This window comes from Bombyx mandarina, chromosome 15 (genome assembly GCF_030267445.1).
Source record: "Bombyx mandarina strain Sakado chromosome 15, ASM3026744v2".
Classification (NCBI taxonomy): Eukaryota; Metazoa; Arthropoda; class Insecta; order Lepidoptera; family Bombycidae; genus Bombyx; species Bombyx mandarina.
In genome coordinates, this window is record NC_143221.1 from 13,974,257 (window position 1) to 13,996,014 (window position 21,758).

General features: G+C 36.8%; 1 protein-coding gene across 1 annotated transcript in view; it reads left to right on the forward strand.

The window, feature by feature from the left end:
* The window catches only part of 5-HT2A (5-hydroxytryptamine receptor 2A), a 100,344-nt gene extending 83,575 nt beyond the window's left edge, over positions 1 to 16,769 (forward strand). Inside the window, exons 6-10 of the mRNA XM_089733443.1 lie at positions 4,993 to 5,118; positions 6,082 to 6,279; positions 8,907 to 9,076; positions 9,491 to 9,617; positions 15,759 to 16,769. Coding sequence (XP_089589569.1) covers positions 4,993 to 5,118; positions 6,082 to 6,279; positions 8,907 to 9,076; positions 9,491 to 9,617; positions 15,759 to 15,951 — 814 coding nt within the window. The 3' untranslated portion in view covers positions 15,952 to 16,769. The remainder of the gene's footprint in view (positions 1 to 4,992; positions 5,119 to 6,081; positions 6,280 to 8,906; positions 9,077 to 9,490; positions 9,618 to 15,758) is intronic.
* Positions 16,770 to 21,758: the final 4,989 nt, after the last annotated feature.

A 21,758-nucleotide genomic window follows, 5' to 3' on the forward strand; every position in this document is an offset into this window, starting at 1 on the left:
GTGAAAAATGATGAAATGAAATGAAGATGATTAATTTGAGACATTAATCAAGTGGGATTAAATGAAATGAAATGAAATGAAATGAGATGATATGGGATGAAATATTATAATCTCAGTAAAATGGTGGTTATTTACTGAGGCTTTTTCGTTGGACTTTTTGGAGGATCCCGAGAAGTGACGTCCAGCGGCTTTGTTTCATTTTCCCACATTTGTGCACTTTCACAGTTATTAAACAGCTAATAAACCACCATTATTACACATATAAACCTGAAGAAACACCAAATAGACAAAAGAAAACAAATCACACAACTTCACTCCTCGCGTTCCCGCCAAAAAGTCCCTATTTGCTTTGTGCTCAAAGAATCGTAACTACCCTTTAATGTACGGTATAATTGACATTGCATAAAAGTAATTTAAAAGTCACAAACTTTATTTATTTATTTATTAGGCACACAATACACACCACAAGCTAAAAGGATACATAAAAACACAAGTAAAAAGAAACAAAATCTAACTTGCAATATAAGCCATGTGCGCACGATTAAGCCAGACAAAGTGCTGGACTTGTACACAATGTTCCTTACAACTATACGACAAAACAACACGATGACGAAAACGAATCTGATTTGTAATGTAAGGAAATGATTATATTCACAATATACATTAAACAATTACACTACTTCGTCGTCGCGGCCCAGAGGTTAAGACGTCCGGTGCATTTGTGTTGAGCGATGCATCAGTGTTCATATCCCAGGCGGGTACCAATTTTTCTAATGAAATACGTACTCAACAAAATATGTTCACGATTGACTTCCACGGTGAAGGAATAACATCGTGTAATAAAAATCAAACCCGCAAAATTATAATTTGCGTAATTACTGGTGGTAGAACGTCTTGTGAGTCCGCGCGGGTAGGTACCACCGCCCCGCCTATTTCTGCCGTGAAGCAGTAATGCGTTTCGGTTTGAAGGGTGGGGCAGCCGTTGTAACTATACTTGAGACCTTAGAACTTATACCTCAGGGTAGGTGGTGCATTTACGTTGTATATGGGCCTCAGGGCCTATGGGCTTCAGTAACCACTTAACACCAGGTGGGCTGCGAGCTCGTCCACCCAACTAAGCAATAAAAAAAAAACTTAACCTCCATTAATTAACGTGGAGGACGCCCTTGAACATTTTTATAAACGTCACTAACCTACAAGTAAAAATATCCAACTCAAACCTTCATATCATGTCAATATAAGTGACCGAAACGAGAATCAACGTAGAGAACTGCTTACTCGCAAATCCCGGGCCTTTATCTCAAATAGGATCATTGTTTCATGTAGTGAAAAATATACCCACCTCAATAGAATCGGCTGGGGATCGAAGCGACGTCAGATTGTAAGATTATTATTCTTGACTCGTAGGGGTGTGTGCGAGATTGCCACGATAATAATTCTTGAAGTTTTGGCACTTTATATTATCGGATGGAATTATACATGTAATTAATTTTCGGTAGATAGCCTAAAGAGATTATGAAAATATTTTACGTACTTTAATTTTTATTATTGTAGCCTGTAATCCCATGAGCTATTAGTAGGTTTTAGTCCAATGGTTAAGAATTTCGTCACGAATGTGATCGGTAGTCATATACCAACTCGTCTGCCTTATAAAATGTTAATTGGAAGTGACGAGCTGATATTCTTGTGAATATCGTAGTAAATTATTGAGGATATCACCTAGAAGACGTCGTGGACTAAAGTCGGGTAAAAAGCTCGATGTATTCTTATTAAATGATTTGCTTATTTAGTGATGATACGGAGCCTTGTGATCCCACACGGTTAGATACCATAACTCTGCCTATTTATGCCGCGAAGCATAAATGCGTTTCGGGTATGCCAGTCGTTGTACTATAGAAAAGAGACTTAGAACTCATTATTCACGGTAAGTGGTGGTATTTTCGTCTTTGATGTATATGGCGATTGCATGCAGTAAAGATGCGAATGTTGCGATTGATGTGTGGAGTAACGAGAATGGATAGAATACGGAATGAATATGTTAGAGGAAGTCTGAAAGTGGCACCTGTCACAGAGATGCTGAGAAGTGCGCGTTTGGTATAGTATGGACATGTGATGAGACGAAATGAAAATGAGGTTGGTAAGAGAATGTTAACTATGAATGTGGAAGGATATAGAGGAAGAGGTAGACCTAAGAAAAAATGGATGGATTGCGTGAAAGACGATATGGGTAAGAAGGGAGTGAGCGAAGAAATGGTATATGATAGAAGAGTATGGAAGGAGAAAACATATTGTGCCGACCCAGGTGACGGGAAGAAGGGCAGGATAATGATGATGAAAATGATGGGCTCTAGCAATCTCCTAACACCGTGTGTGCCGTGGCCTCGTCCACCCATTCAAACAAATAGAAAAATACCTTGTAAAATAGCGTTGTTTTAAATGCCATATTATTATGCAAATTTCGATATGAAATATTAAAAATCGGACCATATGCGTTTATTGTCGTCGATAATACAGTCACCTCTATAATCCTGCAACGATATCGTCCATTTTTAAATCTCGTTTAGATAAGAGGCCCTTTACACGGCAAATCCTGCGGGAATGAGATGTAGCAGAATCTACATATTATTTTTTGAATGGTACCTTATACCTGAGTCCATCAATATGGATTACGTTGAAGGACCCTTCTTCGATCCTGAAAAACGAGCCTTAAATAGAATTAAGATAGAAAGGTATGAAGTAATTTCAGGAATTCTGCTTGATGGTACGACTAATATCCTAGGTACTTAACTATTTACTTGAGGAAGATCGGTAAATAAGTAAATCCCATTTCTCCTGTGTTATGGTTTATGCAGGTGATAAACGTTCGTAAAATTAAAAGAAATTTTCAGAAACTGTGACAACTGTGACAAAGTCGTCGTGGCCTAAAGGATAAGACGTCCGGTGCATTCGTTGTTGCGATGCACCGGTGTTCGAATCCCGCAGGTGGGTACCAATTTTTCGAATGAAATACGTAATTAACAAATGTTCACGATTGACTTCCACGGTGAAGGAATAACATCGTGTAATAAAAATCAAACCCGCAAAATTATAATTTGCGTAATCACTGGTGGTAGGACCTATTGTGAGTCCGCACGGGTAGGTACCACCGCCCTGCCTATTTCTGCCGTGAAGCAGTAATGCGTTTCGGTTTGAAGGGTAGGGTAGCCGTTGTAACTATACTGAGACCTTAGAACTTATATCTCAAGGTGGGTGGCGCATTTACGTTGTAGATGTCTATGGGCTCCAGTAACCACTTAACACCAGGTGGGCTGTGAGCTCGTCCACCCATCTAAGCAATAAAAAAAAAAAAACATTTATCTTTTACATTAATTGGACTTCGGATTGGAATCTGTAGGCTAAGTTCTACTTTTGTCAGATAGAAATTTTACACCTAGAATTCTCAAATTAAAGGCAGGACATGGAAACAAAAAAAACCCAGCGCTCTCCTCAGGATCTTTTGAAATCTATAGCAGAGATAGCATATTTTGACATTCTTTAAGTATGCTTCAATGGCATTTAGGTTTAACCCGGCGTCACGGGGGTGGAAAATGACTACACGGACGTGGGGGTGGGTCATAACTACCCGATATTTTGACTTACGATATTTCTATAATATTAAAAGAAATTATTAATTATTTCATGGTAATGGCTTTATTGTCTAATGGTTTAGTAAATAAAACAAGAATTTATATTGCAGAATATCGTAATTAAATCTTTAAGCCTTCCAAAAGATAAACACGTAAAAATTAACAAAATTGCCGTTCCTTAGCTTAATTGTACATTTCTATGCACTAATTGACAAAATTTAATTATATATAGCACTTTTATAAACTTAATTACGATGTATTTAGATAAAACTTACTTAAAACTAATCAGAATCATCGTTGTGAATGCAATCATTGCAGAAAGGTACGACATGTTCAGGTCAAATATATTTGTTGCAACCATAGCATTTATGGGTTGTTTCATCGCAGGACATACCTAACGTATTTTATGAGTATTGGGTCTCTTAGCTGGACAATCTTCCACATCTTCGCTAGCAAATAGTCCTATTTTTTTCGCATTTCTCGAGGCAAACGTGTCATTTCTGGCAGACTTTCAAATGTTCACTCACAAGGGCAAGGCCTAGTTTCTTCTAATAATGATATCGTTTTTGGTTCGACTCATTATTGATTCTATGTATGTATGTAAGTCCATTGACAGTAAACATATTCAAAACGGCTTAGAAAACTCAAAGATCAGTTTATTGAATTGAGACACACGTCATATTATTATGTAGCGAACAATTCATCAGCCATATCCACTCCATATTTTATTGAATTGTAATACGTATTGATTTCCGACTTTCGCTTTTCTCCGGTTCAATTATCAATACTGTTGTTATGGTGCAGACTTGACATGAGCAGCCTCCTGATCAGAGGACATGACATCCAAGTCATATGCTTCAAGAATTAATAAAATATGTTCTCGTTCTCTTTCCTCTCGATCCATTCTTTTTCGATATACCAATAAAAAGATAGTAAAATAGTAAGAGACGATAGTTGAAACATAAAATGTAAAATAACAACACTTAAAACAATGAAAAAACATAAAAGCCATATTTGGAAACAATGGCGCAAAACTGTTACACCGAGTACGGGGATGGGTCATATTTACCCTTTCTTAACTTTGGTCACAGTTAGCTCTAAGCACGGTCGCAGCACAACTAAATAATTATAAACAATGCTTAGAGGAAGTCATAAATTCCAGCTATTGAGAGGTACGGCATCGTCACGTGCGTAATTACGAATCTATAAGCTAACAAAAACGTCTCGGTCATTTTGACCCAACCCCCATGACGCCGGGTTAAATAAGTTGGGTTCAAATTGTATTGAATATAGATAAGTCCTAATGACCATTTGATTTTAGGTACAGAAAAATAACTTGTTGATTCAACTGTTTCTTTATTTAAAGGCAATGTGGAGGCTTTGATAATGGACCGATTCAGTGCGTGCGTCGTCTTGGCGCTAGGAGTTCACCAGATTTATCTCCTGGAAGACCCGTGTCCAGACAGATGACTTGGAGAGTCACCAGTGCTAGGTAAGGTTTTTTCTAATTAGCATACAAGATGACGAGTTAGCTTGATGTCATCACCGCCTTACATAAACAGTAGCTCAAATCGCAAAAGCGGTTATAGTTATATCTGCGGCTCCTGAAAATGGGGGAAAACACACTGATGGCAATATTGTCTCACAAGGCTTGGCGCATTTAATGTTATAGCATCGCAGAATTATAGCACAGAGCGCAGAGAATGGATCACTGCCCGAAAATTTTATATCTTGCATAAATTTATCCACTTAATTTCAGTTTAAATTATACAATTGTTACTTTAATAAAATAATTGTCAATTAAAAACGTATAAGCATATAAGTTATAATTATTTTATAATTACTTTGTCGGTACAATCATCAAATCAATTTTCGTAACAAGTACAGTACGTAAATACAAATAAAAAGTAGATACATAGAAAAAAATACTAAGTACATTTTATTACTATTATCTGACTCGGTGGTCCTGTAGTTAGAGCCCATGATTATTGCGCTGAGGGTCGTTGATTCGGATCCCACATGGGGCAAGCATTCATGTAATGAACGGGTTTGTTTTCTCTTTTTTCGGTGTCTATTATCTATATATTGACATATATATTTAAACATATATATGTATGTTTGTCATTCTCTGGTACCCATAATACAGGGAATTCTAATTTGGGGCTAAATGATCGTACGTTATTTATTCCCAGTCATTTATTATAATTATTCAAATCTCATAACCGTTGAATAATATTAAGATATTTTTTGTCGCTTGGCTTTTTTTGTCGCAAGTTTGGGGATTTGACAGGAATCACGCGATATCTAAGCGTCAGTAAAACTGGTCGTAGATTTATGCTTCGCTAGAAACAGATAGGGCGGGACATAGACCCTCGCAGAATTACAAAATTACTTTATCACTGGATACTGGGTAAAATAGCGATAGTGGAATTTATAAGCTTATTTTCGTAACCAGATCACAAAGGAACAAGATCGGGATGAGCGTGTCTCATCCGCAGTTAAGCTACATGAATGGCTGTGGTACTGGCAAATCTAAGAGAAGAGGGCATGACGTGGCCACACAGACTCCACCGAGCATAGCAGCAGAAACAAGAAGAGCAAGGTTGAGGCCGTTGAAGTTGACCCTGGCTACTCCAAATGCTTTGACTCTAAGGTAAGACCCGAAACGTTTACTTCCAAGAAAATGAGGTTCAGTTGCGTCATATGGATAGCTCTTTGCATTATTGAACCTTGTTAATGCTCTAAAGATTGTTAGTTGTAAAGGAATACAACAAAAATGCATTTGTCAAGAAACTGTACACGGTACTAACGCTACTACTGTACAGCGGAAGCTAGTGACGTTTTAGGAGATTCTCATTATATGGTAAGACCTTTGCTTTGGACTATTTTTTAAACTATGAGTAATACTATTGTCTCCGACATCGATATTAACCGCGAACGACTGATTATAGGACTATTTTTTTCGCCCTTGTAGGCGGACTAGCATACCCTATCTGACACCTACCTGATAGTAAGTGGTTACCGTCGCCCGTGGACTTAAGCAATGCTAGGGACAGAGCCAAGCCATTGCCTCCGTTAAATAATTTAAATTATTTTAATCATGTATGTCATATCATTCGAATTCTAAGTTCATTGGAACGTTTAGTGGTTCAAGGAAGAGTAGACGGTTAACGCTCTCGCGGCCGATCATCCACAAGGTGGACAGACTTGATGAAGTCATCTACGAAGTGTTCCCTTACTGAATGTACACGTACCGCCACAAATAGAGAGAGATGGAGAAGTCTCTCAAAGGCCGCAACCAAGCATTAAGACTTACGTAACCACGACCACTCCGCCAGGAGTGTACGACTGAGAAGAAGAATTTTGACCATAGATAATGACCATACACCTACACCATTTGTGATTAGGGCGGAGGAAAAATGTAATGTCAAGCTGGAGCACACTTTCTTTGACACATCTTAAATTATACACGAATTATAAATTATACACGAATTATATTTTTGGGCCGATAAAATATCTCGTTGAAAAAACTATACGAAATCGACGAAGAATCGAAGAAGCTTACGTGTTTCAATAACAAACAAAAGGTATTGGACTCATTCCCTTGTGTGGCTTTTTGATTGAATCTTCACAAGGCTGGTCGCGATCCCACAGGACTCATTTTTCATACTACACAAAGACATTGTATAAGAAAAGTTGGTATTCGAAGTATGATCACATTCTTTAGGATATCATAAGATTTTAAGTCAGTATAAAAAATATCTCTGGAATCGTATAAATGATTGGAAAGCATGCCGATCTTTCTCTCACTTATTTTGTACAGTAAATTCATTAGAGAAACCGTATGAATATTCATTATAAGAGTATTACAAGATATATTAAATAAGCTGTTCATTGTATGCCAAAAAACTTTTTTGATAATATAATTTTCACGTCAATTACACGGAAATAATAATATGAGACGCAAAAGTGAATTTAATTTCAATTTAAAATATGACAATGAAGTTTTGGATTGTTGAACTATAGAAATTAAATTAATTTTTAAGCGCAATTATAAAAATTAGATGTCGTTTTACAGTTCGATAAATAATATTTTACTAGTTTCGTTAATCAATGATTTTACGGGTTGCTACTGCTGGCTATTGCTTGTATACTATTGAAAACAAGTTCGACAATACGCGCGTGCATAGAAAATCAACAATAAACTTTAAAAAAAATCGATTCACTTTTTTAAAACATAGGATTCTTTATCAACAAATTACTGTTGATATATACAAGTGCTACTTTCATACGAAAACCCCAATCGAAATCATTTCGCGAATTTAACACGATGAATAATTTGTTTGGAAACCTAGGGAATCAAAGAACTTTCTGGATTATTGTGTTATGTTCATTCGTCACGGTTGAGAAATCATAATGAAGTTTCTGACATCTATTATATTGTCGAATCGAAAACAAATTTAAAGTTATTAAACGAGCTCACTGAATTCAATGTTTTATGCGTGCCGAATGAATAATATAGTTTTAGATATTAAAACTATTGTTGAAAATATTACGTTTTACAATCTATAATACCTTTAAGCTGTCATAGCATGTATTTCTCGAAAGGGTAATTATGAAATGAGATCCTGAATAAGTAGAAAATTAGCCAGAAATTCAAACTAATTAATAAGATGAATAATTGTGGAATATGTATTGAAAATCTTGAAAACTGTAATACCACTAAATATACCCTAACAAAACGCCTATTTATTATCTAAGTAGTCATGGGTTCCGGATTAATACAAAAATAACAGATAGTCTTTATTTTCTTGAGGAAGTGGGTGCGCGCTTTCTGAGCCGTAGCAACTAGGTGTGAAAGGTGTAGAATTTTTCTCTCTTCATAGTATCTGAAATTGATTAGTTTTTAATATGCAATTGTTTAACACAACCCAACAGAAACAATTTTATTCAATACTCAAGAGAAGTCAAAAGTCAAGATAGTTGGGAATGAAAGAAAAGCAAAGTCAGAAATGAAATCAATTAGTTTAACTAAAACAATACAGATCGAAAAATTATTCCAGATATAAAAAGCCCAAATTGGGCAGATCAAAATTACGATAGGGTAGCCGTTTTAGGTTAAAAGGTTAGATGGTGACGAGAAAAACATTTCAGTTTAGGTACAAAAAATCGGAAAGAAAGCAATTTTATTCTCCATTCATAAAAATAGTAGAAATTCAATAAATAAAAACTTGAAGCTCTACAAATACTGATGATAATTAAAGGTCGCTTTACCTGCAGATTCTTAGCGAACCGCAAAAAAGGAAGATCTCTATCAGCCAACGCAGTAGCCAACGAACAGAAAGCAACCAAAGTGTTAGGTCTGGTTTTCTTCACCTTTGTCCTGTGCTGGGCTCCGTTCTTTCTACTTAATATTCTATTTGCTGCCTGTCCTGCCTGCGTTGTACCTGGTAAGTTCCAAGTTTACTTTCTATGTTTAAGCCCTAGACTGCTAGTCCTATCGTTATGTCGTAAAATAATAATGGCTTTGAGTTTCTAGTGTGGAGTTTCGAAAATGACTCCAACTTCGTGTCCAAAGATAGCTAGTGCCATTCGGATTGTTAATTATCAGTGAAAGCTAGGCATCTCGGAAGTTCATCTGACTATTTACGTAAAGAAGGAGTTGAACAAAATGTTGTACAAGTCAAGTCACAAACATGTCTAAAACCAATGCGGAAATATAGTTTGTTACAGAGTTTGGAAGAAAATTGTGGAAAATATATTCAAAAGTTTTTTGAGGATGGACCCAGCGTTAGAAATCAACCATGCTCACCCGATCAATGTGCTTCGGTATGCATTTTAAAAGTAATTTAATTTGTTCCCAGAGCACGTGGTCGACATCTGCTTGTGGTTGGGTTACGTGTCTTCTACCATCAACCCTATTATTTACACGGTCTTCAATAGGACGTTCAGAGCTGCTTTCCTGAGACTGTTAAAATGCCACTGCACAAGGTAAGCATTTTGCATAGGCTAGTGGTCGGTAAACTTATTAGCCAAAGAGTCAAAAATGAACATTCCAACAATAAAAAAAAAATTGTAGCCAAATATACTTGTTTAGTGAACTCTTATTACACTAAATAAGTACACTAAATTCAGAGCCGCACTTAAGGAGCCAAAGAGCCACATGCGGCCTGCAGCTCTGGACCACTGGCATAGGCACATATTATTATACCAAGTATTTGAGAGCTTCATTGGTCTAGTGATGTACTTGTTACTACTTGCCTTGCGTATTCGTACAAGTGTATCTGATAACAATTCCATAGGTCAAAATCCTAGTTAGGAGCTGTTAAGTTTGGGACCTTTAGAATATATTCCTAATTCCTATCTGTTGTGAATATCTGAATTTGTTGATTAGATACACCGAACAGAGCTAAGGAGCTATATCTTCAACTGTGTTTCGCCGTAATTTAGATTTTTGGTCTTTTCAATTTCTCTATAAAAAGTGCTATTAGATATTTGAATCAAGAGATTAAGGTATTCTGTAACAGTTGAGAAAATAAATTCAACTTGAAATGATAAATTTAACTTCTCAGTCAAAAGGATACGAACAATGAAACAACAAGCAAATCTACATATTTATTGTGGCTTATCGTAGGACTTTCAGATTATTTCTAGAAAACTGTTTCATGATTGACTTGTTATAGAGACTAGAAAAATTTGGGATTCATTTTGAAAATTGAACCCAAATATAAAATCCACAATATAAAAGAAGCTATTATGTTTTCTTCAATCTCCCAGATTGAACACTAGTTATAAAGCCTAGAATAAATGAATGAGTTATTTTGTTTCTCCCAAAAGCTTTTGTAGTTTACTTCAAAGAATTTTATCGCTTCAGATCAGTATGAATGTTTTTAAAAATAATGTTTTGGTTTAGAGCGAATACTTTATGTTACGTTAGATAATTGTTTTTCTTTTTCCTACAATATTAAATAATTTTTATGTAGAAAACTACAGAAGAATGGTCTTCTGCCCAGTGAGTGTTATTGCTAGACAGACAAACTGTCCGAATATTGTTATTAAGTTTTTGTTTATTTATATGCAAGCCTATCTTGAAAATGTTGTCAGCACATGATTAATTATACTTATAATTTGGCAAATTCATTAAAGCATTTTAGATGTAATAATGTCAAGCCTTCGATTTGTTTGTTCTTCCTCAGCATTAAGCCACCCAATCCTGAATATAGGTCGTTTTCGTGCATTTAAATTTCTTACGGCCTTGTAATGGGTGTACATAACCCAGTTTTCACTATGGCTCTAATGTAAATATTGGTCCATCTCATTTGTTGCCTCTTTAGATTTTAATTTTATTACTAGATTCGGAAATTTGTTTGTATAGCTAGCAGGTATAAATGAAATAGTAGACCAAATAATATAGTAGATAAATAAATAATTTAAACCTCTGTGTGAGGTCTTCTAGTGCCAAAAAATTCACCGACTTCCTGTAAATTATACGCATTCATTACAGTATTAGCATCTCTTAATGTATTTACATTAAAACATCCATCTTAATTAGGAACACAATTAAGTTCTTACGCCAGACATAAGCTCTTACAGCATCCAAAATCTAGAGACCACGAGACCCTTGTTCGAATTGAATACAAAAGCTAAAATCTCCCGCAACGCTGAAGGCGGCTCCGATGAACAAAATGGTCTATTAAGTTTATTTATTATTATGCCAGCGGTTTTCTAAATTGAATTAACGAAATGTCTTTTACCTCGCTTTAAGGAGATAATTAAATTTTACAACGGTTCGGAGTGGAGAGAGAGGGTTGTTATAATTTTTGGTCTCGTGTTTTTTACAGTTCATTTTTTTTTATTGTTTAGATGGATGGACGAGCTCACAGCCCACCTGGTGTTAAGTGGTTACTGGAGCCCATAGACATCTACAACGTAAATGCGCCACCCACCTCGAGATATAAGTTCTAAGGTCTCAGTATAGTTACAACGGCTATCCCACCCTTCGAACCGAAACGCATTACTGCTTCACGGCGGAAATAGGCGGGGTGGTGGTACCTACCCGTGCGGACTCCCAAGAGGTCTTACCACCAGTGATTACGCAAATTAAAATTTTGCGGGTTTGGTTTTTATTACACGATGTTATTCCTTCACCGTGGAAGTCAATCGTGAACATTTGTTGAGTACGTATTTCATTAGAAAAATTGGTACCCGCCTGCGGGATTCGAACACCGGTGCATCGCTACATACGAATGCACCGGACGTCTTATTCTTTAGGCCACGTCGACTTCGTGTACTATTGTATTGAGCAGTATGCGTTTTGTATCCCTAGTATAATGTATGTATTTGCGAAGTCTACCTAGTCAGGTCATAGGTATTGTCACACAGTAAAAACTTTTCTTTTAGAATGCTGGCCACAAAAAAGTTTATTGAATTCGAATTTCGAATTGTTCATGAAAATAAAAATGTATACTTTTAAAATTTTACTCAATTTTTAAATATGGAGTGGGCGCTTAAAGAAGACCGTGTTGCAGTTATTGCGTTGCATCGTTGCGGTTACGCGCCAATTCAAATTTTTAACATACTGAAAAATTTGAATATAACCAAAAGATTCGTTTATCGTACCATCAATCGATACAATGAAGACTCTAGTGTAGATGACAGGTCAAGAAGTGGTCGCCCTCGGTCTGTTAGGACTCCAGCAGTGATAAAATCTGTGAAGGCGCGAATTCAAAGAAATCCCAAACGTAAGCAGAAACTGTTGGCCCTTCAGATGGGGTTATGCAGAACCACGGTGAAAAGGGTGTTAAATGAAGACTTAGGGCTTCGGGCATATCGAAGAAAAACAGGACATCGTTGAATGCTCGTCTAATGGCCCTTTGACTGAAGAGATGCCGCGCTTTGTTGAAGCGGTACGCGGGAAAAAAATATCGGGAAATTCTTTTTTCGAATGAAAAAATTTTTACCGTAGAAGAGAGCTACAAGAAACAAAATGATAAGGTGTACGCACACAGTAGTGAAGAAGCGAGCAACCGTATTCCGCGTGTCCAACGAGGTCATTTTCCATCCTCGCTCATGGTATGGTTGGAAGTTTCTTATTGGGGCTTAACAGAGGCACATTTTTGTGAGAAAGGTGTAAAAACGAATGCAGTTGTGTATCAAAATACAGTCCTGACGAACCTTGTGGAACCTGTTTCTCATACCATGTTCAATAACAGGCACTGGGTATTCCAACAAGATTCGGCGCCAGCTCATAGAGCGAAGAGCACACAAGACTGGCTGGCGGCGCGTGAAATCGACTTCATCCGGCACGAAGACTGGCCCTCCTCCAGTCCAGATTTGAATCCGTTAGATTACAAGATATGGCAACACTTGGAGGAAAAGGCGTGCTCAAAGCCTCATCCCAATTTGGAGTCACTCAAGACATCCTTGATTAAGGCAGCCGCCGATATTGACATGGACCTCGTTCGTGCTGCGATAGACGACTGGCCGCGCAGATTGAAGGCCTGTATTCAAAATCACGGAGGTCATTTTGAATAAACTTTAGTGTCATAAGAATCTATGTTTTGTTAAGTTCATTTTGGTATATGAATGGTTACATAATGAATAAACTTGTTTCAATTATTTTAAATTAAACATGTGACAGAATTTATGACCTGACTAGGTATTTCACGTTATCCGTTTAAACTATTGGCGCTTAGAGTCCAAAATCTCATACTCCAATTGCTGGGATTATTTTCTGTCACGAAAACGAATTGACGAGATTATAATGGCTTATTTTGCCATTGTCTATCAAAGGGCCTTAAGGATGACGGAACCATGCAGACAAACGGTTAGCGAATTAGCAACACGAAGGGATACCGGATTGTATAGACATACTAATTCCGTTTAGCATCTTGGGTTATCAGATCAGAACGTTATTGGCGCTACCAGTCCTCTAGATTATAATTAAAGGGAGGAGAAAATCGCTATTTTCTAAAAAATTACTTAAGTGACATCCTTAAGCATCCTTAGCATAAATAACGCTAACAAGTTAAAAAATTCGATAAATTTACCAATTTCAGCCTTCACTAACTAATTATATACCTAAATCGATATTATTATGTCATCTGTTTTTCACATATTTTATAAGAATTTGATACCAAAATCAACGAACAGTTATGAAATAAAGATAAGCTGAATGCCCGCATGTATATGTAGTTACAGGAGTCTATAGATATCACAATATGAATGGCGGTGTCCATTCTTGCAGGATTTTAATAAGTCCCATAAAAAGCATTCCGGTTTGATGGAATAGCTGCTATGCAAGATAATTTCGACTTATACCAAATGTCTCAAAGGGGATTCAGTTCCAGTCCATGATGCTTAAAGACTTCGGTGGCCAATGAATACTAGGAAGCTCTTCTCGCTATCTGCATCAATGAAATAGGAGGATATCATTGTGCAAACGGACAACAAACTGTAGCTTTTAGAGTAGATATTCGTAACATAATCACATCGAAACACTAATTCATTTAGGCATTGTACTGCTGTCACGAACAAACAAATGAAGCAGAGGAGGATATAATTAATTTGGTTATTAACGTTTACTTGCACTCAGCCCTTTGTATCAAAATCTGTTGTATCAAATCGCTTTGTCCTTTCGAGTCTCTTGTTCGCAATTATTATCAGGTACGGTATGTTCCGAAATTTGCATTTAAAATTCCAATGTTTATATACGTAATGTATGTGATTTTAACTTGTAAAACATAGAGGGTACCCAGAGGATGTTAAATATACATACGTGGTGTCAGAAAGCTTAATGCCTATGACGAATGTACATTTTAATGTTTCCTATAAAATTGGTGAGACATGTCAACCATGACACACTCCGGTCATCGTTCTCGTCGAACCTTGCGACGAAGGGCTCGGCGAGTAAATTAACCCACAGACACAGCCCACTGAGTTTCTCGCCGGATCGTCGAAGTGGGTCGCGTTTCTGATCCGGTGGTAGATTCTGCGAAGCACCGCTCTTGTTAAGTTTCGTGTTAGCAATATCGTCAGGCTTAAGCCCCGTGAGCTCACCTACTAGCCCAGCGACGCTGACATGGTCTCTCTAGACCATCAGGTTAGGAAGGAAAAAAAAAGTGACACACTCGAAGTAAAATTGAACGCTTGAAGTAAAATTACGAAAGCCTTCAAGCAGTAGTGGTATGGACAGGGAGCTCTGACGATTAGATAGTGCAAAAAAAATGTCGTTTTGTTTAAAAGAAAAACTTTTTACCAAATGTTAAGTCCAATCGAACTTGTTGGCACCTCCTGATAAAACAATCCCTGGACAATTCCGGAGTCAGGCCCAAAGTAAACGAATTGAAAAATCGATATCTCGCGAAACTTATCTCACCTGTGTCTCGAGAGAGACCATTTAGGGTCGGTAAATAGTTCATAGCTAATACAAAATACGATACTTCCTAAAGAGACTTGTCATTTTGCAAGCCTTATTGTTTGAGCTGTATCTACAAGTGTATGGTGACATTAACATTATGAGGTCTATACTTTAGGTCTCAGTGACTATCTATACTAATATTATAAAGAGGAAAGATTTGATTGTTTGTTTGTGTGGCGGTAGCCATCACAGAACACAAGATATTTAACAGACGCCTGAATCTCGCTTACGACATTTTCAAGATAAGCTTGCATATATACAAGTTCCGAACAACAACATTTGGACCGTCGGTCTACCGAGCAAATATCATCCGCTCGGTGGAAGATCTTCCTTTGTCGTATTCCTTCATTTGTATTGAATTGGCTCCCAAACTACTGAACCGATTTAAAAAATTCTTTCACTGTTGGCAAGCTACACTATCCCCGGGTGACATAGGCTATATATATATTGGGTTTTCAAAAAAATAGGGATCCTTACTGAAACACCAATAATGTAACCCAATGTGTAAAAAAATTACCTACAACTCCTACAAGTCTTTACTTCACGTGCGCTACTACCCAAGCGAAGCCGGGGCGGGCCGCTAGTATAATATAAAGTGAGCTTATCTACTCTTCAATTCAATTTATTCTGCTCTCGAACGTTCCTTATGTGGCTATTGAAGCTTTCAAAATAGTAAGGTAACATTGTTGAATAATTTTATTTTTCTTCAACAGACGTGGTAGATGCACCAGATATCATTCAGTTGGTTCTACCCGTGGGGCTTCACAGCTATGCGCAAGATCAGCACTTCCTCTGGCCATCTCCCTGCGACCCTCGGGGCTGCCCACTCCCACACCAGCAGCGCAGGACACAACGGAAACAGTCCTGATGGATCCACCGCTCGGTGAATTCAATATGAGATATTAGTACCGGAATGACAAGCTATGTACATCTTTGCATGTATTTTCCTCCAAAGATACAAGTAATGTGATTGTTTTGTGCCAAATTTATATTCTAATTTTACTCACTATAAGATTCGTCGGCTTAGCGACTCATTCGAGAATCATCCGGAAAAAAGATTGTTTTAAGTGAACGATGAACTTTCTAGAAGATTATCTCACAATTATAAGTAGATGGAAACTTTGCGATCGTTATGAATAGGTTTCTCTTGTCGCGTGCCATGGATTGACGCTCCCTTAGTGGCAGCTGTAGAAGTACTTTAAACTTATAAGCATTTCTGTTTTTAGTACTTTAAACTTTTATCAGTATTAGTAAGTTATAATAGATAATTAATTAAGTAGTATATAGAGAGTTTAAAATAAGTTACTAGCCCAAATAACTAGTTATTCATGTTTTATACAATACTAAATGTGCGCCGTGGTTTTATCCGCGGTTTTATTCCGAAACTAGCTGTACCCGTACGCTTCGCTGGGCATTTAAAATTAACATTATTTCTCACCACCACAAAGATTCTCATAATTAACGCCCCCGCAACTAGTGTAGAGAGTCCAACACTCATATAAATATTAGCCTATCCACTAAGTACATGTGTTTTCTACATGGATACCAAGTTTCAAGTCAATCGGATGCATGATTCAGTAGTTATAACGGAACATCTGTAAAAACCACTGTTGATTTATATATTAGTAAAGGTAATTCAATTCAATTCATAAAATTATACAATTTTTCATCAATGTCTCTTTATGCCGTTATCACGTAAAACTATCGTCCGTAAATTGATTTTACGGACAACCAATTTTTTATTATACCATATAATACCACGAAACATCAAAATTCCTTTAAATATTTCTGCGTAATTGTGTACCAAATATCCAAATAGACAAACTTACATATTAATAATATTAGCATACAAAATTGACAGTAACACGAAACAATATCGTCTTCGACCTCATGTTCCAATGTCTGTGGTGCTGTGGTATCCAGCTGCCAGCTGAACCGTACCCATTTTGTTGCCTACCTTACCGTCAGCATACCGGGCTATTCTGGCTTTACTATGACTGGTGGGTAAGTGAGGCTCAGCCCGGACGTGTCTTAGCAAGAGCAGTGCTCCGCTGAATCTACCATCAGATCAGAAACGCGACCCGTTGAAAAGATCCCGCGAGAAATTCAATGGGTTGTCGTGCCCATTTAGATCAATAGCATGAGTAGACGAGCGAGTTTAGAACTCTCTAAGCTACAATGATTACTTCACGTGTGAAGTCTAACCTTAAAAAAACATGAGTATCTCCAACAAACTCTTAGCTTATGGCCTACTTCAATCTACACGTACATGAACCTTTATTGTAAATGCTATGAATACAATAAATAAGAAATACAAGTATAGTTACACAACGGCTGCCTCACTCTTCAAACCAAAACACATTACTGCTTCACGGCAGAAATAGGCAGGGTGGGTAGTACCTACCCGGACGAACTCATAAGACGTCCTATTACCGATAAAACTATTTGTTGTAAAAATGAATGTCTCGCACTTTGGGGTAATTACGCTAATCTCATTGACGAACCGCTCTATGACCTAATGTTTCTTGGCCAATTGTTTGGCGACATAACATAAAATATAGTCTTTTTTTATGTATCTATTATATTGGTAACGCTGTTTTATTTCCGTTCATGTACGGAACCCGCACGAATAGAATGTGATTTTGTATAACACTCAAAAAAATAAAATTCTAGTGACTTCAGTGGCTTCTAAACGATTCCAGTTTGTAATGTGTTTTTAAAAAAAAAACGTGTGGGACTCGGGAACTGCCGCGGTAAAACCATTGCATAGTATTTTTTATCAACTTATGCAATTATAATTAGACAATGATAATTTAATATTAAAACAATAATAAAACAAGACCACGCTATATTAAACATTAATAAAAGCAAAACGTTAACTGTCCCCTTCACACTCATAAGCTAGACCGCGCGCGAGAGAGAGATGGGCAGATTTTCATGATGCGCATGCAGTGTGACGTCACGCCACGCGCTTATTCACAAACACTACACAAGCGCAACGTGTGAATGTGTTGAACGCGAGCGCATGGTAGGCGGAGTGAGGAGTGTAAGGTTTTTTTCGTTACGGAATTTCATGATTCGGTCGCCGCGCTCAAGGCCCGCGATAAAAGCTATGCAATAGCTTAAAAAAAAGGTCTACAAAGAAAAATATATTCAACGGAGATGCATCAAGGTTGGTAAATACAGGGATAAAGTGTTGCCAGATTCTCCTCTCCGTGCCAATACTTCGTTTACGTGATTTACCTCAGAATGTTAGGATTTACGTAACGTACCCACTGAATTTATTATGACGTGAAATTTGGAGTTACGCGAATATGTACCTACATTTTCCCCTTTGTTTTGTATTGTTATTGTAAAATTATCAAACGTGTAATTAGGGAATGTTGTGACTTTTATTGAAAATCAGGTAGTTTGTGAGACGGAACAGCGGCCGAAGCGTTCGTGGTCGCATCAGTAAGACTCGCGATGAATTCGCATAGACCGTTGTGATTGTTCCAGATCTCGATTTTTTTTGTTCCTTCATTGATGCACAAAACAAATTACAACCATACAAATTATAAGTTTAAATATTTAATATAACAATCAGGATTGCAATTCAGAACACGTGCATACAGAAAAATTATAACTGAACAAATGCCTAAATAGCTTGTGTGTGTATATATTTACATACACACATACGCTCACACACACACACACACACACACACACACACACACACACACACACACACACACACACACACACACACACACACACACACACACACACACACACAAACACACAAATACACAGACACACACACACACATGTGAGTTACTATCTAATTAAATTTAATCTAATGTATCCATTAACTGGACAATATTAATTATTTGAGAATAATGTTTAACTAATTTACAATATTTATAAAAAAATATTTTCAAATTTATCAAGATTAGTGTTGTTACTTGCCAACTCATTATAATGTCGTGCCATCCTAACAATAGGATTAAAGTATGAGATGTTGTTTTTGTGAACTTCAATTGCAAACAGATTAGTGCAATGTGATCTACGCGCAGTATATCTCATATTTAAAGTATTATTTCTCGCAAACAAAACATACTTGTTTTAAAACGACTCAGTCATTAAAACAATGATAAAGCGTCTACGTTAGAGAAAGAAAACAATATATTATTTACGATAAACATTTTATTATTGTTAGAAAATTTTCATTCAACTGACAATTAACTTGAATCGATGTTCCGAGATTCCACGAAAACGTCGCGCCCAAACTCAATAACTGCCTACAAAAGTTTGTGATCTCGAGATTAAGTTTCAATAAGCCGCCAAAAGTTCGACCACGGCCATTAGCTTAAAATACAAGTATTTTTGGGCCAAATAGCTTTTTTATTTGAGACGAAATCGCTCAGTCTTTTAGTTTTTAATTGAAAACTTTTGGTGTTCGATGTAAAATTAGCTTCTTATTCTGGATTAAAAAAATTAGATGATTAGTCAATAGGGACATAGCGGTGATTGCGCTATTACCGATCCTTTTTTTTATTGCCCTTGTAGGTAGACGAGCATACAGTCCACCTGATGGTGAGTGGTTACCGTCGCCCATGGACTTCAGCAATGCCAGGGGCAGAGCCAAGCCGCTGCCTACAAAGCTGCCCCTCCTTTCACTGTAATGCCCAAGACAACTGTACCGGGGCTCATCGCAATCGAATGTATGGCTTAAAATCACATAGAAGACAAACATATTATAAACATTAATATTGTATATATTTAAAATCAAAATAACGACACAGATAATGTTTTTTTCTTAATAAAATCTAAAACGCAACTATAGTTAGACGTATTTTTATTATTCCTGTACATAGTCACTAGCGTCATCTTTGATATGCTGTTAAACAGATTAAGAAGTCCATAGACATCACAACGTATACGCGCCTCCTTTTTGTTGTTGGTAGAGCCCATATTGACAGGTGCCACTGCCCTGCCCATTACCGCCGCGAAGCAGTCCAACTTAATGGGCGGGGCAGCGTTTGTACTATACTTAGAACTTAGGCTTAGAATTCATATCTCAAGGTGAGTGACGGCATTTGAGTTGTTGATGTCTATAGGCTCTCGTAACGAGTTAACACCAGGTGAGCCATGAGCTTGTCGAAAGAAAAAAACCATAAAAACAATTGTAAGTTTCATGAATTTATTCGTATTAGTGGAAAAAAAATATTTATTCATAAATAGTCTTATCTAACCTTAAGTAGACTTAGTATTCAAAAGACGTTCAATTAAATATTTTTGTGTATTAAAGATATGAATGTGTAGTAATTAAATGGTGATGAAAACTCTATATATGGTTTTAATTACTCCAAATTCTTTTCGATCATGATTGCATTTGACTTGATTGATTGATTGTGTATGCTCTACTGTACACTGAGATAATAATAAAAACAAATTATTTAACCTTAATCAATCCATACAAAAAGATGCTATGAGGTTTTTTTTTTTTTTATTGCTTAGATGGGTGGACGAGCTCACAGCCCACCTGGTGTTAAGTGGTTACCGGAACCCTTAGACATCTACAACGTAAATGCGCCACCCACTTTGAGACATAAGTTCTAAGGTCTCAGGTATAGTTACAACGGCTGCCCCTCCCTTCAAACCGAAACGGATTATGCTGCTTTACGGCAGAAATAGGCAGGGCGGTGGTGCCTACCCGTGCGGACTCACAAGAGATCCTACCATAAGTAAAAATTTTTGATACCTGCATTGAACCATGTGGACCTGTTAGATTCAAATTGCGACCGATAATTGGTTCGTGTACGAAATAAATATGAGCGAAACAAATTCTGTGTACATATCCTCAAAAACTCTACATTACATTATACTACACAAAGCCCTTTGTAAGCTCTTTAGTTCCACCCCGAGGTCGATGCGAAACGAAGGGATAACAGCTTTATTCTCGAACTTTTATCGTGTTACGTACTAACGAACCGAGAATTCAACGAATAAATAATATCACGAATACAGATTTCCACAAATCGCCGAGCGCGTGACCCTAATGTGTGTACTGTGTTCATTTCTGGGAGGCATAACTCAACCTTGTGCAGACAAATTTATTTGTTTAGGCATTAATCCTGCAGAAAGAATCCACAAGTAATTCATCTGATAAAGTTGCGCATTTGGATGGTAATGTTTTCGTGTTGAATCTTATAAAATAATATAAAAAGATGTGTGGTGTGGTGGGACACCGGATAGGAGCGAAGTTCCTTATTACAAAAGTTCTATTCGAAGTATAAAGAAAATAATTATTCAGGTATACATTTTTTATTATGGTTTTTTATTGATAACAATTAAAAAAAACTACAAAGTTATCATCTTTATTCTATTCACAATGATTTACAAAAATATATAATAATAATATACAAAGAAACAGCTATTTACATGAATAATAATAAAAACCGTTATCACGTAGACTATACATTAGACACTATAGCTATCATACTAAGGCTATATATAAATAATAAAAATCTTAGGTTACGGTCCTTTTTTCCCGGTTAGGGTACCCATAAAGAACTTCGTTTCAAAAATGTGGTTTAAAAATTAAAAGAATCCCCTAAGCGTTTTGCTTGTTGCCAATATTAGTGTAAAAACCAACCCAAAATTTTTTGTTCCTTGTGATCCTGACCATAAATGAGGCTAAAAGAACAAAGCTATTGTATTCTCATCTGTCC